The sequence below is a fragment of the Solenopsis invicta genome, chromosome 10, assembly GCF_016802725.1.
Source record: "Solenopsis invicta isolate M01_SB chromosome 10, UNIL_Sinv_3.0, whole genome shotgun sequence".
Classification (NCBI taxonomy): domain Eukaryota; kingdom Metazoa; phylum Arthropoda; class Insecta; order Hymenoptera; family Formicidae; genus Solenopsis; species Solenopsis invicta.
In genome coordinates this window covers 18,244,714-18,259,039 of record NC_052673.1, presented here as the reverse complement: position 1 = coordinate 18,259,039, position 14,326 = coordinate 18,244,714, and the positions used below count along the sequence as shown (strand labels likewise).

The 14,326-nt window shown below is 33.9% G+C and overlaps 2 protein-coding genes across 7 annotated transcripts in view; one reads left to right on the top strand and one right to left on the bottom strand.

The window, feature by feature from the left end:
- The first annotated feature begins 117 nt into the window (after positions 1-117).
- The window catches only part of LOC105197710 (synaptotagmin-5), a 71,194-nt gene continuing 56,985 nt past the window's right edge, over positions 118-14,326 (top strand). For both annotated transcript variants that reach the window (XM_011164205.3, XM_011164203.3), the window contains exon 1: positions 118-700. The gene's annotated coding sequence lies outside the window, so the exon portion shown is untranslated. The remainder of the gene's footprint in view (positions 701-14,326) is intronic.
- LOC105197712 overlaps positions 1,269-14,326 on the bottom strand; it is a 35,943-nt gene continuing 22,885 nt past the window's right edge. For 3 of the 5 annotated variants that reach the window (XM_039454656.1, XM_039454657.1, XM_026131725.2), the window contains 13 exons: positions 13,063-13,186; positions 11,990-12,089; positions 11,485-11,618; positions 9,954-11,180; positions 9,422-9,653; positions 9,231-9,338; positions 9,003-9,097; positions 8,810-8,876; positions 8,393-8,727; positions 7,976-8,108; positions 7,590-7,844; positions 7,393-7,512; positions 1,269-6,717 (listed from right to left, as the gene is read on the bottom strand). In XM_039454656.1, the coding sequence (XP_039310590.1) occupies positions 6,541-6,717; positions 7,393-7,512; positions 7,590-7,844; positions 7,976-8,108; positions 8,393-8,727; positions 8,810-8,876; positions 9,003-9,097; positions 9,231-9,338; positions 9,422-9,653; positions 9,954-11,180; positions 11,485-11,618; positions 11,990-12,089; positions 13,063-13,142 (3,063 nt within the window). In that variant the 5' untranslated portion in view covers positions 13,143-13,186 and the 3' untranslated portion in view covers positions 1,269-6,540. The remainder of the gene's footprint in view (positions 6,718-7,392; positions 7,513-7,589; positions 7,845-7,975; positions 8,109-8,392; positions 8,728-8,809; positions 8,877-9,002; positions 9,098-9,230; positions 9,339-9,421; positions 9,654-9,953; positions 11,181-11,484; positions 11,619-11,989; positions 12,090-13,062; positions 13,187-14,326) is intronic. The other 2 variants (XM_011164208.3, XM_039454658.1) reach the window with 2 other exon arrangements.

Sequence of the window (14,326 nt, the reverse complement as noted above, 5' to 3'; positions counted from 1 at the left end):
GGCGGCCGGGGCGGCGCTAGCTGCGCCTGCGCCGCAGTGCCGCCGCCGACCGCCGCTACGCAGTGCTACGCAGTACGGTAACGGTCGGTCAGTCTGTAGGTCAGGCAGGACGGCGCGACGTCGCGGCGCATTTCAACTGATTTCATTTCAACTCGCATCGCATCTTTGTCTCGTACGAGTTTTCGATGCGAGCGAGTGTTTCGAAAGTACCGTGGAATGTCGAAAGTGAAGTGAAATATGTCGAGCGTTCGTGCCAACATCCGTCATGTCGGATACGATATACGAGACGAAGTCGTGTCGCGTTTAATCGTGTTTCGCATCTTCTCTGTTGCCTCGTATCTCGAGTTTTGAGGGTATTGAAAACGAAAGATCGCGCGTTCGTGCCAAGTGTGAATCATCCAGAATCGTCGTGAGGAGGATCTCAAATCCTTTGTGAGCTGCCGTGAGCTTCACACTGACGGTCGGGATCGTCGCGTCGCACGCGTTCAATTGCGTCTTCTCCGTTGCTCCGTATCTCGATGAGCGCGAATACCGAGAATACCGAAAACGAACAAAGTGTCGCGCATTTGTGCCAAGTGTGAGTCAAAAGGAGGATCGTCGTGAGGAGGATTTTGGATCTCGTATGTTCGAGAACTGCGGCGTGGCGAGACGGAGCTAAATGGAGGTGGACAGAGCCAGACAGAGCGACCAGCGACGAACGGTGAGTCAATTCATTTGTACTACTGTTTATTCGTCCTCGCATTTCAGCGTTCGCGCCTTGTCTCGATTGCATTCGCGATAAGATGACTCTCGCAAAAGCCGAGAAAACTTTCAAATTCGTGTACGCGTGCTCGGCGCCCTCTTCGCTAGGTATGCCAACAGTCGCGGGTGACGACATGCTTTTCGAGGTTAAGTCTAACCTGTACATTGGCATCGTAGTGTATGTTCAAGTTCATAAAAAAAAAATTGTAGTATATGTCCACGTTGTAGAGATGTCTCGAAAAATCATATCTCAGATAAAATCTAAATCGTAGGCATTCTTAGACATTTTCTTTTCTTTCTTTCTATTTTGTCATAAAATCTAACCTATCCAAGATTTTTTGATGCGTATTTTAATTTATTTTACAAAAGGATGTTGTAATCTATCAAATCAATTTAAAAATTATATAATTTATTCTTTAATGCGATCGGTATTTAAGATCCTCTTTAAATTCTTGATGAGTAAATGCGTGTTTCTTAAATTTAATAAAATAAACTACTCATCAGATGAACTAATGAAATACAAGGCATTGTCCATTAATTGAAATATATATTTTTTTAAATTTATTCATTAAACGAATTGTGTAAATAGAACCGCAACCATAATTAACAATAATTGTGTACAATTAATAGTACATGACTCTGTATCTATGTATTGGTATGCATACACAGGATGGAAATTATTTTCTAAAATAGTGGGCCAAGGCTTTTAATTGTAAGGTAGTCTTTGGAAAATTTAGAAATGGCTTTTTCATACATTTTCTCCATTTTTTTATATTTGTTAAATATTTCGGCAATTAGTTGATAAATTAAAATTCTCTTAAAATCCTTTAAACTGTACATGGAGTAATATATTGTTACTCGTTTTCATAATTTATATATATAATATTGTCTATTTTACAATTAATTATTAAATTATGAATTATATTAATTTAAAATAATTTAAAAAATGAAGAATTATTAAAAATATTACATTCCAATGTATTTTAAGAAAAAATTAATGCAGAATATAAGAATATATGCAAATTCTGATCCACTATTTCAGAGATACACCCTGTATCAGACATATTGTACAGCGTACAAATATTCACTGTACAATTACTGTCCACCATCGCTAAATTACAATATTTTCCACAAGTCAATGCAATTATGATTTTCGTACAATTAATATAGTATAGTACAATATATCGTATAACGATGCATATTATATTTTTCGCGAACATTACCTCGAACGTACCTGCTCTGCCTTAAAAACTATTTTTAACATTAATTTATAACATCTACAATCACTTATATATTAATAAATAAAATCTATATTACTTTGGATAAATACCGATCGTCCAAATGTAATATCTTTAATTATTGTGCATTGTACATTAAATATTCTGAAAATAATGAAAAATTCGCAATTCGCATTTGATATAATTTCATCGATTCCGTTTAAATAAAAATAAATTGTACAATAACAATCTTGTAAAAATGGATTTTTTTATTAATCTCTATATTAATAATGGAGGTACGTTCGAGTGCATCTCGAAATGCAATAGGGAAGGCTTGGCAAGATTCATTCTTTAAAAGGTTTCACTTTAATCAACGAGATACGAAGATTATGTAACGCACATATACAGGATGGGGTGAATGTGCCCTTATTATATCACAGAGAGGCGTAACAAAAATATAAAATAATTTAAATTTTATAATATGTTTATATATGTGAATCGTACACTCATGCAATGGCTATGTGTTCGTGATTCGTCCCACAAATTATTAACATTATAAATTATTATAATGTTATAAATTTTAAATTATCTAAATTAATAATAATAACGCTAGAGTATACCTATCGACGCATATAATATTGCTATAATTTATTAATTTAATGTATTACTAGGTAACATATGGCTGACATGATAATTTCCACATAATTTATTGAATTATTTATATCAAATATTTAATATAATTTAATATTATTGAATTATTTAAAAATAATCCGTCAAGTCAATTTACTTAACAGAATCTGTTATTATTGATATACCCGTAGCGATGATGCTATTTGTAGTACGAATCACTTTGCACTATTATTGTCATTATCACTCGTTCACTTTTTCTCTCTCTCTCTCTTTTTCTCTTTCTGTCTTTTCTTCTTTCTTCTATTTTTTTCTTTTCTTTTTTCTGGATATCCTTTACTTCGTGTTTTATTCTTTGAGTTTCTTCTGTCCTTTTCTCTTTGCTTCATCATATTCTTTTCCATACTGTAACTGTCTTTCCATTACCCTTTCTGCCTTTTATTCTTTAACTTATTCCTTTCTCCTTTTTACAGCTACAGCTAGCTTCTGACAAAATTAAATTCTGAAAAATGAGAATATATATGTAAACTATTAAACAGTTCTCTTTTTCCCCTGAACTCGCCCTGCGCAAATGTGTGACAGGTTTATTTCAACGTGTATATACGTATACACGGGAATCCCAGAGGATGATGCGTACCAGTGACGGTAATTCGAGCACTTGCACTTTTACATGCAATTCTTTACATTAGTACTAGCAGTATAAAATCGAGCGACCGCATTTTTGTTAAAACTTGGAGAACAGAGTTGTTCTCCATTGTTCTTTCCTTTTTTTTCAAAATGCAGTCGCTTTCTGCGATGCCCTGTATACGATAGCCACGTGTATCAAACATAGACACCTAACAGTACGCGTTATGCGTGTAATGCGCGTAGACGCGAATCGCGTATAGGTATGAAGAATAAAAGTTTAGTTTGTGCTGATATACAACAGTGTTAAATGCTAATTTGCTTATCTTGGCTTATATATGTATGTATGTATGCATACCGATTATGCGTACGCAGCACGTACGATTTATATACAGTGCTTTATCGTTAGATATAGCCTAAATTATAATTTACAAAGTATAATTATTACATCTGACGCAATTCGAATCTCAAACAAAGTATTTTGATCAAGCTGCTATGAAAAATACATTATAATTATTATAAATAAATTAACACTTAATGTAAATTTAATTTGAGCAAAATGAAATAGACAAATTAATAAATTACTAAATTAAAACTTAAATAACAGAGTATTCAGGAAACAATAAGCTTCTAAAAGAATTTAAAATCAAAACGGAAATCTGTGATAATTATCGTATTAATAATTTTCCATCGTTATTAGAAACATCTATGCCTTTCGCAAAATACGCATTCTCCAAATCAACATCATTCATTTAAACTATTCTCGCTTTCGAATCGCCAAGTATATATTATATATATGTATCAATGAGGAGAGATATATAATCGTTCGCAAAATGTGCCTTACAATTAGATTTATGGAATTAATGAGAAGTGAGCGATAATTATAATTAGTCCCATTAGTAAGTTTGGCGATAGAAAAACCTGCATTATTTAAGTGTGAACAGTTGATTTCCATGATGAAGAGATAGATAGTAAAATTTTGCTTGTAATGCCTTTCTTTATACAGGGTGTTCATTAATGGTTGTCCCCACGTTTTACCATAGGAGCACGCATTTGTTATTCCTATTATAATAATATGTTAGAAATACATATCCGTCGGTAAATCAGGCTCTTATGGTAAAAAGTGGGTACAACCATTAATGAACACCCTGTATGTATATATATTATACGTACACACGTGCACGCGTACAGAGACTAAATTTGCGAGTTTTATTATATATATGAAGAGGTACAAAAGTTATAGATATAGAATAGGCGTTGAGGTCCAAAAGGCTGTCTAATTCGTGCGAGTTGTTTAACGATTTTGTATTTTTGCTTTAATAACGATCGAACGCGAGTTCGATCAGTAATGTTGAAACCGTGGATTTCACACGCTGACATTCCCGATTGCACTCTGTAAAGTAAATTTTTTAAAGAAAAAAACAGTTATTACTTTGAAACTTACAAGGATTTATTCTGTAAAAATAAACTTTATCTTTATAAGATTAGAAATGATTTCAAAAATCTATCTCTCTATATGTCGTAATTCGACAGCTTTGTATTATTGAAAGTTTATAATATTATTAAATATCTAGAATAGAGAAAAGTCGAGAAAAAATAGATCTCAATTAAAAAAATTAAACTGTTTAATTCTATTAGAATAAGAATAATTATACAGAACGAAATAGTTTTCAAGGAGAGATTTAAAAATTTAACCCGATTTCAAAGATTAGAAGCTCAACAGAATAATTCCTATCAGTTGTCTTTAATTTGTGTAATTTTTATCTTATTGATTATTATCGGAACCTAATAAAATCGGCACTTAATTTTTTTCACCTATGCTAAAAAGCATTAAAAACATTTTTGGAGTATAAATTACGAAGGAACAGGCACGCACGTCGCCATGTATGGGCCACTAACATACAACAGCGATTTTTTTTTATAGAATAATTATATGGAAAGGTAGCATCTTTCTCTTATATGCTAATTTACCATATTCTTAAGGCTAATCTACATTAGACTTTAATGATAGTCAAAACTTGTGACCCTTAGTTTTTAAAAGGCAATGCATCGTGTCCAAAGTATCAACACGTAACATTTATCAGGAAGTTATGGCGATTATGTAGGATCGTGTAACTTTTTTGACGGATGCAATGAAATCGTCGTGTCTACTGTGAGAGTTTTGTCAGTCTCAAAATAATTCCGACATCATCGAGTACTGCAATCGGGCTTTGATTTTTCGTCGCGTGAATCGCTTCGCTATATATAATGGACGTGGAATAGATCGTAATCGGTCAATCAATCAACAGGTCCGTGAAAAAATACATTTTGCCGTCCGTGGCGATAATTGTACATCAACTTTGTGTATTTTATAAATGGTAATTATTCACCCACAACATATATGTTTGGCTTGTACATTAGCATAGAAAAAGCGATTGATAATGTCGAGAAAACTAAAAATTTATGGATTATTTATTCTTAAAAAAATGGTAATAAATATTTTTGTAATAAGTGAATTGTATGAATGATAAACACAAAGTTCCATGTTTCGCTAATGACTACATGATTTTGAAATTGCATAGCGTTAAGCGTTTGTAGTCTAGTCTAATTTAATTCTGTAGATTAGTTCGTAATCTATAATTCCTAAGAGAGAGAAACTTACAGTTATAAAAGATTCGTAAAAGGGATCCAAAACGAATTAATTGCTTTAAAAGAGTTAATTGCTTAGAAAGAGATATGTAACAGAACACATAAATTTTGCTTCGCGTTTTCAGTCGGCCGCGTTGAATCCCTTTGAGTAGGTCTACCTATCTATTCGCGGAAGGAAGATTTAATTGCCGCAATTGATTACAATTTTCACGATTTTTCGAAGTAATCTAAACGCAAAAATTTGCCCGAACCATTCTAATTGTCCATGTAACGATTTACGTAAACGATGGTGCGGATCACTTTGGAGCTCATTCGTGCTTGACGTTGAATTCATTCAGTTTCGATCAACTGAATAATTGCGATAATTAGTATTGGGGCTCGTGCGATTCAGTAATGTGCATACAATTTCGCTCATAAATTCCATCATCAACAATAATCGCGCGTATTACCACGCGATGGTCTAAGCGACCGTCAACAGTAGATAGATAGGGTCAGACGCGCTTGCAACACGCGTCTGAGATTTTATCTTATTTTACGTAGATTATACATATGCGTATCCTTCCCGACGTTAAATACATCAAAGAAGGAGATAGCGTGACACAGAATTTTATCTAGAGGATCCAGAATCAAAACTGGATTATTTTAAGACTGATTTTGTAAATCGTCGTCCCGGTTACTTTTGAATGGAACGCGATTTCTGTTTCTACTTCCTGAGAGGATGCCACATAGCGACCGGGCGTCGCAAGGCCGTTAACATTTGTCTCCAGTGAGCCAGCGCTTTTCCCGTCGAGGTAGATCCTATAATGATGTGCCCTACGGAGTATGCTTTTGTACCTTGATCTCCGTTCATTTCCGACACCGTCAATCTCAATTGTATAGACTGGAAAAAAATTATTTGATAAGGACATTTTTATAGAGAAAAGAGACATAAACATACAAATGTAGAAAGCATTGATTAAGAATTGTAATATTCATGAAACAAAAATTTGAAACATAAAGTAAAAAATCTGTCTGAATGTTACTGAATGTCGTTAACTAATTCGAAAGCTCATTTAACTCTTTAAAGATGTATCATACATCCTAAAAGCAATCAATCATTGCAAAGTAAATTAAAATTTGAAATGCATTAATATTTATACTTCAAATAAACTATATACATATAAAAGTGAATATATAGAATGATCAAAAAGAAAGATCATAAATGAGCTTTTTAAGGTGTAACATATATTTTAATTAAATTTCTAATTTAAACATTGTTAATTAAAATATACGTCCTTGAAATGCACGTTTATAACCTTTCTTTGTGATTATTCTATTTTTTAGACAAACGAGCATTTTAATTGATTTCTGATATAATATTATATTTTTATTTAATAACATATGTTTTGTCATAAAAATTAAAGTAATTTTATAAAAATAACGAAAACATTTCAATTTTTTAATAATAAATGTTTTAAGTATTATTCAAAGTAATATATCTAATTTTATTGCAATATTTATAAACACTGCTTTTGAAAATTAAATCATTACAAGGAAAATAGAAATTTATTCAAACCTGTAAAGCATGCGCTGGCACACTGAATATTATCGCCTCGTTGAAGATCGGGCTTTTCTCGCCTTTCTTCACGGATGTCTTTTTCTTATGCATCTTTTTCCCTTGTTGAAGTAGGTATACCTTGGTGAAAATATTTTAAGCATTTTAAAAAATCCGTTTGCCGAGATATATAGATCGAAGTTTGATGTCTGAATTACCTTGACGAAGAAATCACCCGGTGATGAACTCGCGCCTTGCAAGTTACGCGCTTTAACCACCACGAGGGTGAGTCTCTCCGCCGTTGGCAGGTAACTGAGAGAGAACATCAACTCTCCTAGATGCGGAGTAGGTAAGGCAGGTCCACTGAGTGGCAGCCAAGTCGTAGCTGGCGGTCTCGCTGTAGGTCCTAGCTTCAAACTGGCTTCGCCAATTAAAGAGGTGCCGCCACCGATGTTAGATTCGTCAGAAAATACCTGAATAATGAAAATTTATTTAAATACGTGTCTCTAATTGTCCGTTCAGATTAACACTTGACAGAAAAATAAATAAATTTATTTGATGCTGAATAAACACCATGCGGAAAAAAGTCAATAGCAAGGATCACCTCAACGAGAAGGGTTCTGCCTGCTGGGCCGCCTTCGGGAAAAAATAAAAATTTCTCCTGATAACTAGGCGACGGAGATCTCCTGTAAAGTCTCGTTTGCACATGAGTCTCTCTGTCTGGTAGTAGACACACCCTATGAAGAAAAAGTAATTTTTCAGCCTATCTGTTGAGAACTCAATTAATTATTAATTAGTTGTATCAGAATTGATTTTTTTCTATTACAAGATTTCATAAATTTACTATTAATTTATGAAATAATGTTATGAAAGAATGTAACACGGCAATAACAGGACATCCTACGTATATGTGCTATAAAGTGTATATATAAAACCCTTAAGGTATATTTATCTTCAATGGTTTTCTATTTTTACGGAGTAAATAATATACGGCACCAGAAGGCAGAGAGGAGACGTTTACCTAACAAAAGTATCTTGCGCAGGAGAGCCGTCGGTAGTAACGAGATCCCTGGCTTCCAAGACGCTTACAGCCAGATCGAATTCGCAGTCGCCTCCGCGACCACTCCATCTCTCGTGTTCGAGTCCGACGCAAATGTGTCCTACGATAGGCGTTTCCTCCAAGTCGTTTAGATTGACGCTAGTATCGGAGCATACGCTCTCGCAACTAATCGCTCTTTTTAAAGTAGATTCGTCGGGCGGTGGTTCCGGCTCAATACCTAATGAGCCTCGACGATTTCCCGACCTGGCGTTGTTCAGGTCGTTTAACGCGTGACCCAGGTACGACTCCTCTAGGCTCTGAGAATAATAAATAATACGCTTCTTAATTTATACTGCTTAGATGGTACTTTATAATATTAAAAAAAAAATGTATCATTGCCTGTGAAAGTCGCCTTTTCAATTGCACCTCCTCCAAGGCGGCATAGAGTTCCTGGCTATTCCTTCTCCTAAAAAAGTCAATTATGCAAACATGTACACATAGGCACGGTATATACACATTTTGATTTTATGATGATAGGAGGAAAGTAATTTAGAGAACATTGCGGAATTTTTTTTATCGTAATGTCCAGTACCTGGATGGATCGGCAGCATCAAGTTCTACATATTCGTGAATACCATTCAGTCTTTCTATACTTTTACGTCTTTGTTCGAGGCTATTAAAAATATCCTAGAAAATAATTTTGATTAAGGAACCGTACGATATACCGTACTACTTACATTAGACATATTACAAATATTTCTTATAATTAACATTACGTTACATTTCTTTTTAATCGCAAAAAAAATTAAAAGATACGTACCTCTGACGTTCGGGTAAAACTGGGATCTGATAAATAAGTATAAGGCTCGTAATTGTGATCTTTAAGCAATAAAGGAGACGACGGTGGGTCCTGTAGGCTATTGTACACCTATAGGCAAGCGAAAAGCGAGAATTAAAAACAAGGATGAAAAAGAATAGATTATTACTGAAAAGCGTAAAAGTGAATTGTACTTCTTGAGCTGTTCTATGAGCCTCAAGATTTAATTCGGGACTATAAAGATCGGAGCTTCGTCTCGAGCCATCGAGACCAGTTAGGTCAGGATCGGTTTCCGCATAAATATCTCGCATATCTTGCAAGTATTCGGCATCCTGTAAATGATCTTCAGTGCTATCGTTCACGAACGGTGGCGATGTTGATGGAAACGCAAGTCGTTGTACTTGCTGCGCTGAGGAGAGTATGGAACTGTGGACAAAGAGGTGTATTCTATTACAATTTGATGTGAGAAAAAATTAATGAAACTAATTTCAGAATTTATTGAATATTTTAGGAATTAATTATAGTATACAGTTATATATTTGTATCATGTGCAACAAAACTGTATGCTGCTTCCTTTATTAAAAAAAAAATTCAAATTAATCTTAACATTAAAAATATGTTATGAGGCGTGCCAACACGGATTAATGTTTATGATGGAAGAGTAAAAAGTTATTTTATACAATATAAAGCAATTTATAGTATTTTCATGAATTTATAACAACTCACTTATAAAACTCCGAGGCATCTATGTAGCTCTGCGAGGTGACTGATCTGAGCGCGCTGAAGATTCTCTCACCGGTTGTCGGGCTGCTCTTCTTCGTGATCTCCTGGGATGGGTCCGGAGGTGCGGGTGGGGGCGGTATCGGGCTCAAAGCAGACTCGCTCGCGATTTTTGTCTCATCTACGATCGATTCTTGAATCGCGCTGGCGAACAGTATCGACTCGCGATTCGAGCGTGCTTGAAGCTCGTTCATGGATTCGTAAACGGGCAGGTCAGGTAAGCTCTGAATATACTGAGAGACTCGTTGAAGATCATGCGACTTGGATAGGTCGCCGTGAAACGTGTAGGGATCGATATCTTCTTCATGGCCGGAAGTACTCTTGAACGGAGTCATCTCGATGTTCTGCATTTCGCTATTCTTTCGGTTAAGGTCGCCGTTCAGCTCCTCGCTGTTCTGAAGCAACTTGGAGATGGTCTGTGGTCCATAAATCGACTCCATGATCATCTGGTTGGTTGCGTTCGACGAATTCGTCGCGTTGAAGCTATCCGAAAACCCTCTGGACTCGTTCCTCGCGTATGGTCGCGCGACGTGATTCCTCTGGACAATCTCATAGTTGCCATAACTTCTATTGACATCCTCGTCGTTCAACTTGTCATGGCGATTATCTACGGGTGCGCTTATACCATATCTAAGCCACGTCGGCTCTTTGGAAGGAGGCTCGAATTGCCTGTAAAGTCGATGTGAAAAGCTCGAGTAAAGACGACTTAATAGTTTTAGCCTTTGTAATCGTATTAAAGTTAAAGGGAAATATTGTTTATCGGGAATTTCGATATTGTACCTGATTAATCTAGAATCTACGTGGTTCTGATTGGAATAAGGTGTCATTTGGATGCTCTCCGCTATCGTCTTCGCAGGACCATTGTCGAACACGAAGGTGGAACGCTCGATCGACTGGAAGGGGTCGTGATTCTTCGGCGGTTCGCTCTGAAAGAGGAACACGGACGGACCGGGAGCTCTCGATCGTATCGATCCTCTTTGCAACGACGGCGGGGGCGTCAATGGACCTGGACCAGCTTCGTGCATCCTGATATAGTCGACAGTGCTCGGTGTCTGAAGCGGCGATGGCCTCGGGCGAGCGGTCGGCCGTGGCTGAGGAGCGGGCCTTAACGGTTGAGGTGGTATCGTGCTGCCTCCGAGAGGCGGATGTAGATCCCTGTCGACAGCCTCAAATCTATATAACAGTATGAGAGTAATACATCTTTTTTATGTGTAATATGTATTTAAACTTACATTTAGTGTAATAAATTTGGCTTAGTTCAATGTTATTTTTATTAAAGATTTTATGAAAGATTTTAATACAAAATATAGATTTAAGGCTTCTCCAGCTTCTTTGAAAGTAAGATATTTTGCTATTAAAATTTGAAGCATTCTCAATTACGTGTATTTATGACGTACAGAAAATGTTGTAATTTGATTAATTATTTTATTAATTACGAACGTTATAAAATTGCAATGGGGTGCCATCGGTCGCATACCTGGTAAAGGCGCCTTGTGCATCTAACCGGAGGTCGCTATCGCTATGCAAGAGATGTTGAGAGGCATTCCCAGTCTGGCGATATAGGCCTGGTATTGTCTGGGCAGTCGGATGCTGAGCCTTTACCAATCCCACCTTTAAACAGTGCCATAATTGGACACAATTTAAAATAATATAAGGCTATAATAATAAAAAAATATCAGGCTATAAAAATTTTTTTTAATAAAAAAAATGTATTGCGCGCATTCTTTTTTTAATATATTCTCATCGTTGGTTGTCTTAATATATATAATTAATAATTAAGTAATATACAATATAAGATTGCATAAGAAAAGTATCTCTTAAAATTGAATACTTATTGTGCGCGTCAAATTAATCAAATAAAATAAAAAAAATTATAACTGTAAATAGTTTTTTACAATTGCAAGTTTCCACAAAAAGTAGTAACATTTTTTTTTTAGAAAATTCAAATTAACATGATTAACTTGTGTTTTGAAATACATTACCTTTTCTTCCCGCGGTGCCCAAAGCCAGGAAAGCCTTTGTCTCCATTCCTCGCAAACGCTCCATACATTCCTGGTGCTAAATTGCCATCCGATGCAATATCTGTGGGATTGACGTTATTGCGCAAGCTAAAGGTTAATTATATCATGAATCATGAGACTTGTTTGAAATTGTATCTCGGATATACCAGCACAGACTTAGAATAAACGATAATATCGAAAAAATTATTAAGAACGAAGCGGATGAAATTGATTGCAATACTTCAATAATAAAATTATATTTTATAAGTAAATTATAAATTAAAAGTGTGTTTTTAATCTTTCATAATTATATATAATTATATATTAATTTTTTTTCATAAACAATATTATAAATAAATTATTTTCTTAATCTCTGTATACCTTCTGTCTTTTCATTGTATAGAGTTCTTTTATCGCGTTTAAGCGTAAATTCAAGCTTTTTAATTAAGTAAATTATGTTATTTATTTTGCTACATTTGCTACATTATGATGTTCTTTAGAATACCTGAATTATTTGTAGACGCTTACAACGAGAGATTACTTACAGCAACACACATCTTATTTCTTATTATTCTCATAATATAATTTTGGGCAAAACAAAAACATAATTTATTTCGAGGAAGAAAGAGGATCAAGTTTGTACTTGGACAAATACCAAATTGGTAGAGTAATAATTGTTCGTTGAATAACGTGTTCACCTGTTGCACACATTAACGCGTTTACCAGTTTCTAAAGATACTATTATATTCTTACGCCAATGATTATGGACAAAGGACGATTATCAGAGAAAAATTGAAAACTGAAAATGACATTTGTAATTACTTTTTGTGAATAACTTTTAGTTGACAATTTCTCGGTTAAATATGTTTAATATGTTACACATAAATATTCCGTAAAAAAATTATAAATATTATTTCTCAATTTTAATCAAAAGTTTTAATTTTAAAGAGAGAGAGAGAGAGAGAGAGAGAGAGAGATTGAATTGGCACGTAATATTATTGAATTTTGTTTTATTAATTAAAATTACTAATAAAATTGTTATATTAATACATTACCTTTTACAAAAGACAAGTGTAGCGCCAGCAGCGATGACAATAACCAAAGCTACTCCAAGTCCCGTAAGTGCCCAACCCATAATTTCGAATATTAAACCCGAAAAATCCTGCGAGAGTATAAAATCTGAAACGCACGAATTTATGAAATCAACATTATAATCACATTACAGAGTCAGAAAATATTAAAAACGCGAATATCTTTGATTTCACTGATATGCAATTGTAAATATAAAAATAATTGATTTTGATCGATAATCAATGAAGTAAAACATATTTGACAATATGATAGTGTAATATAAATTTTTTACATAAGATAACATTTATTTAAAAATTATTTAAAAAATTAGTTTTGTTTCTTTTGAACGATAGCATTTGATGAATTTTAATATGAATAATTGCGATAGATTGCAAATTTAAAAGAAGAATGTTAAGTTCGAATAAAACTTAAAGCGACCACGGGTTGTTGATGTGACACTTTTACTTTTGTTTCTTTGATACTCTTTCTGTTATCAAGAACAATGGCAATTAATGGTAAGATTTTAGCTCGAAGCCGAGAACAAAGCAAAAAAGATTTTCAAGTGCATTTATTCAATGGTTGGTTTCTCCTTCGTGCGAAACAAAAGCTGAAGGAGAAATTACAAAAGTGAAACTTATCTTTAAGGGATTACAGGATCTCTTAGCTAATCGACAAATAAAGTATTTATTAATATCTCCTACGCAAAACTTTTATTTAAAGAGATAGATAAATGTGTTTTTGTTTTGAACATGTGTTTTTATTTTAAAAAGTAAACTACAAAATTAAAATAAATATAAAAATAAATAAATAACAATAGCATTTTAAATATGCATGTGTGCATAATAATTACAATTCAACTTTGATAAATTATTTAAAATTATAAAGTAAACAATTTTTTTACCCTTGTCATTTTACGAAGAAAATCTTGTTTAATTTTATTTTTGAAAACTGCATATATTTAAATTTAGGTCTTTTTATTGAAAAAATTCTTTCGTTTTTTGCTATAACTAAAAATATATAAACCGAAGAAGGTTTCTGTGTCGTTGCTAAATGTTATTAAAATGTTATTGCATCAAAATTTTAAATTGATCTGATAAATTATTTGTACCGTGATTATCGCTTTGAAAAAAATAATGTTTTGAGAAGTATGCGTCTAAAGTTTAACATTTTTTAAATTTAATTTTCCATCTTACTTTTTTTCAACACATATTTTCAAAAAACAGAAATATACAATTTTATAATATATTG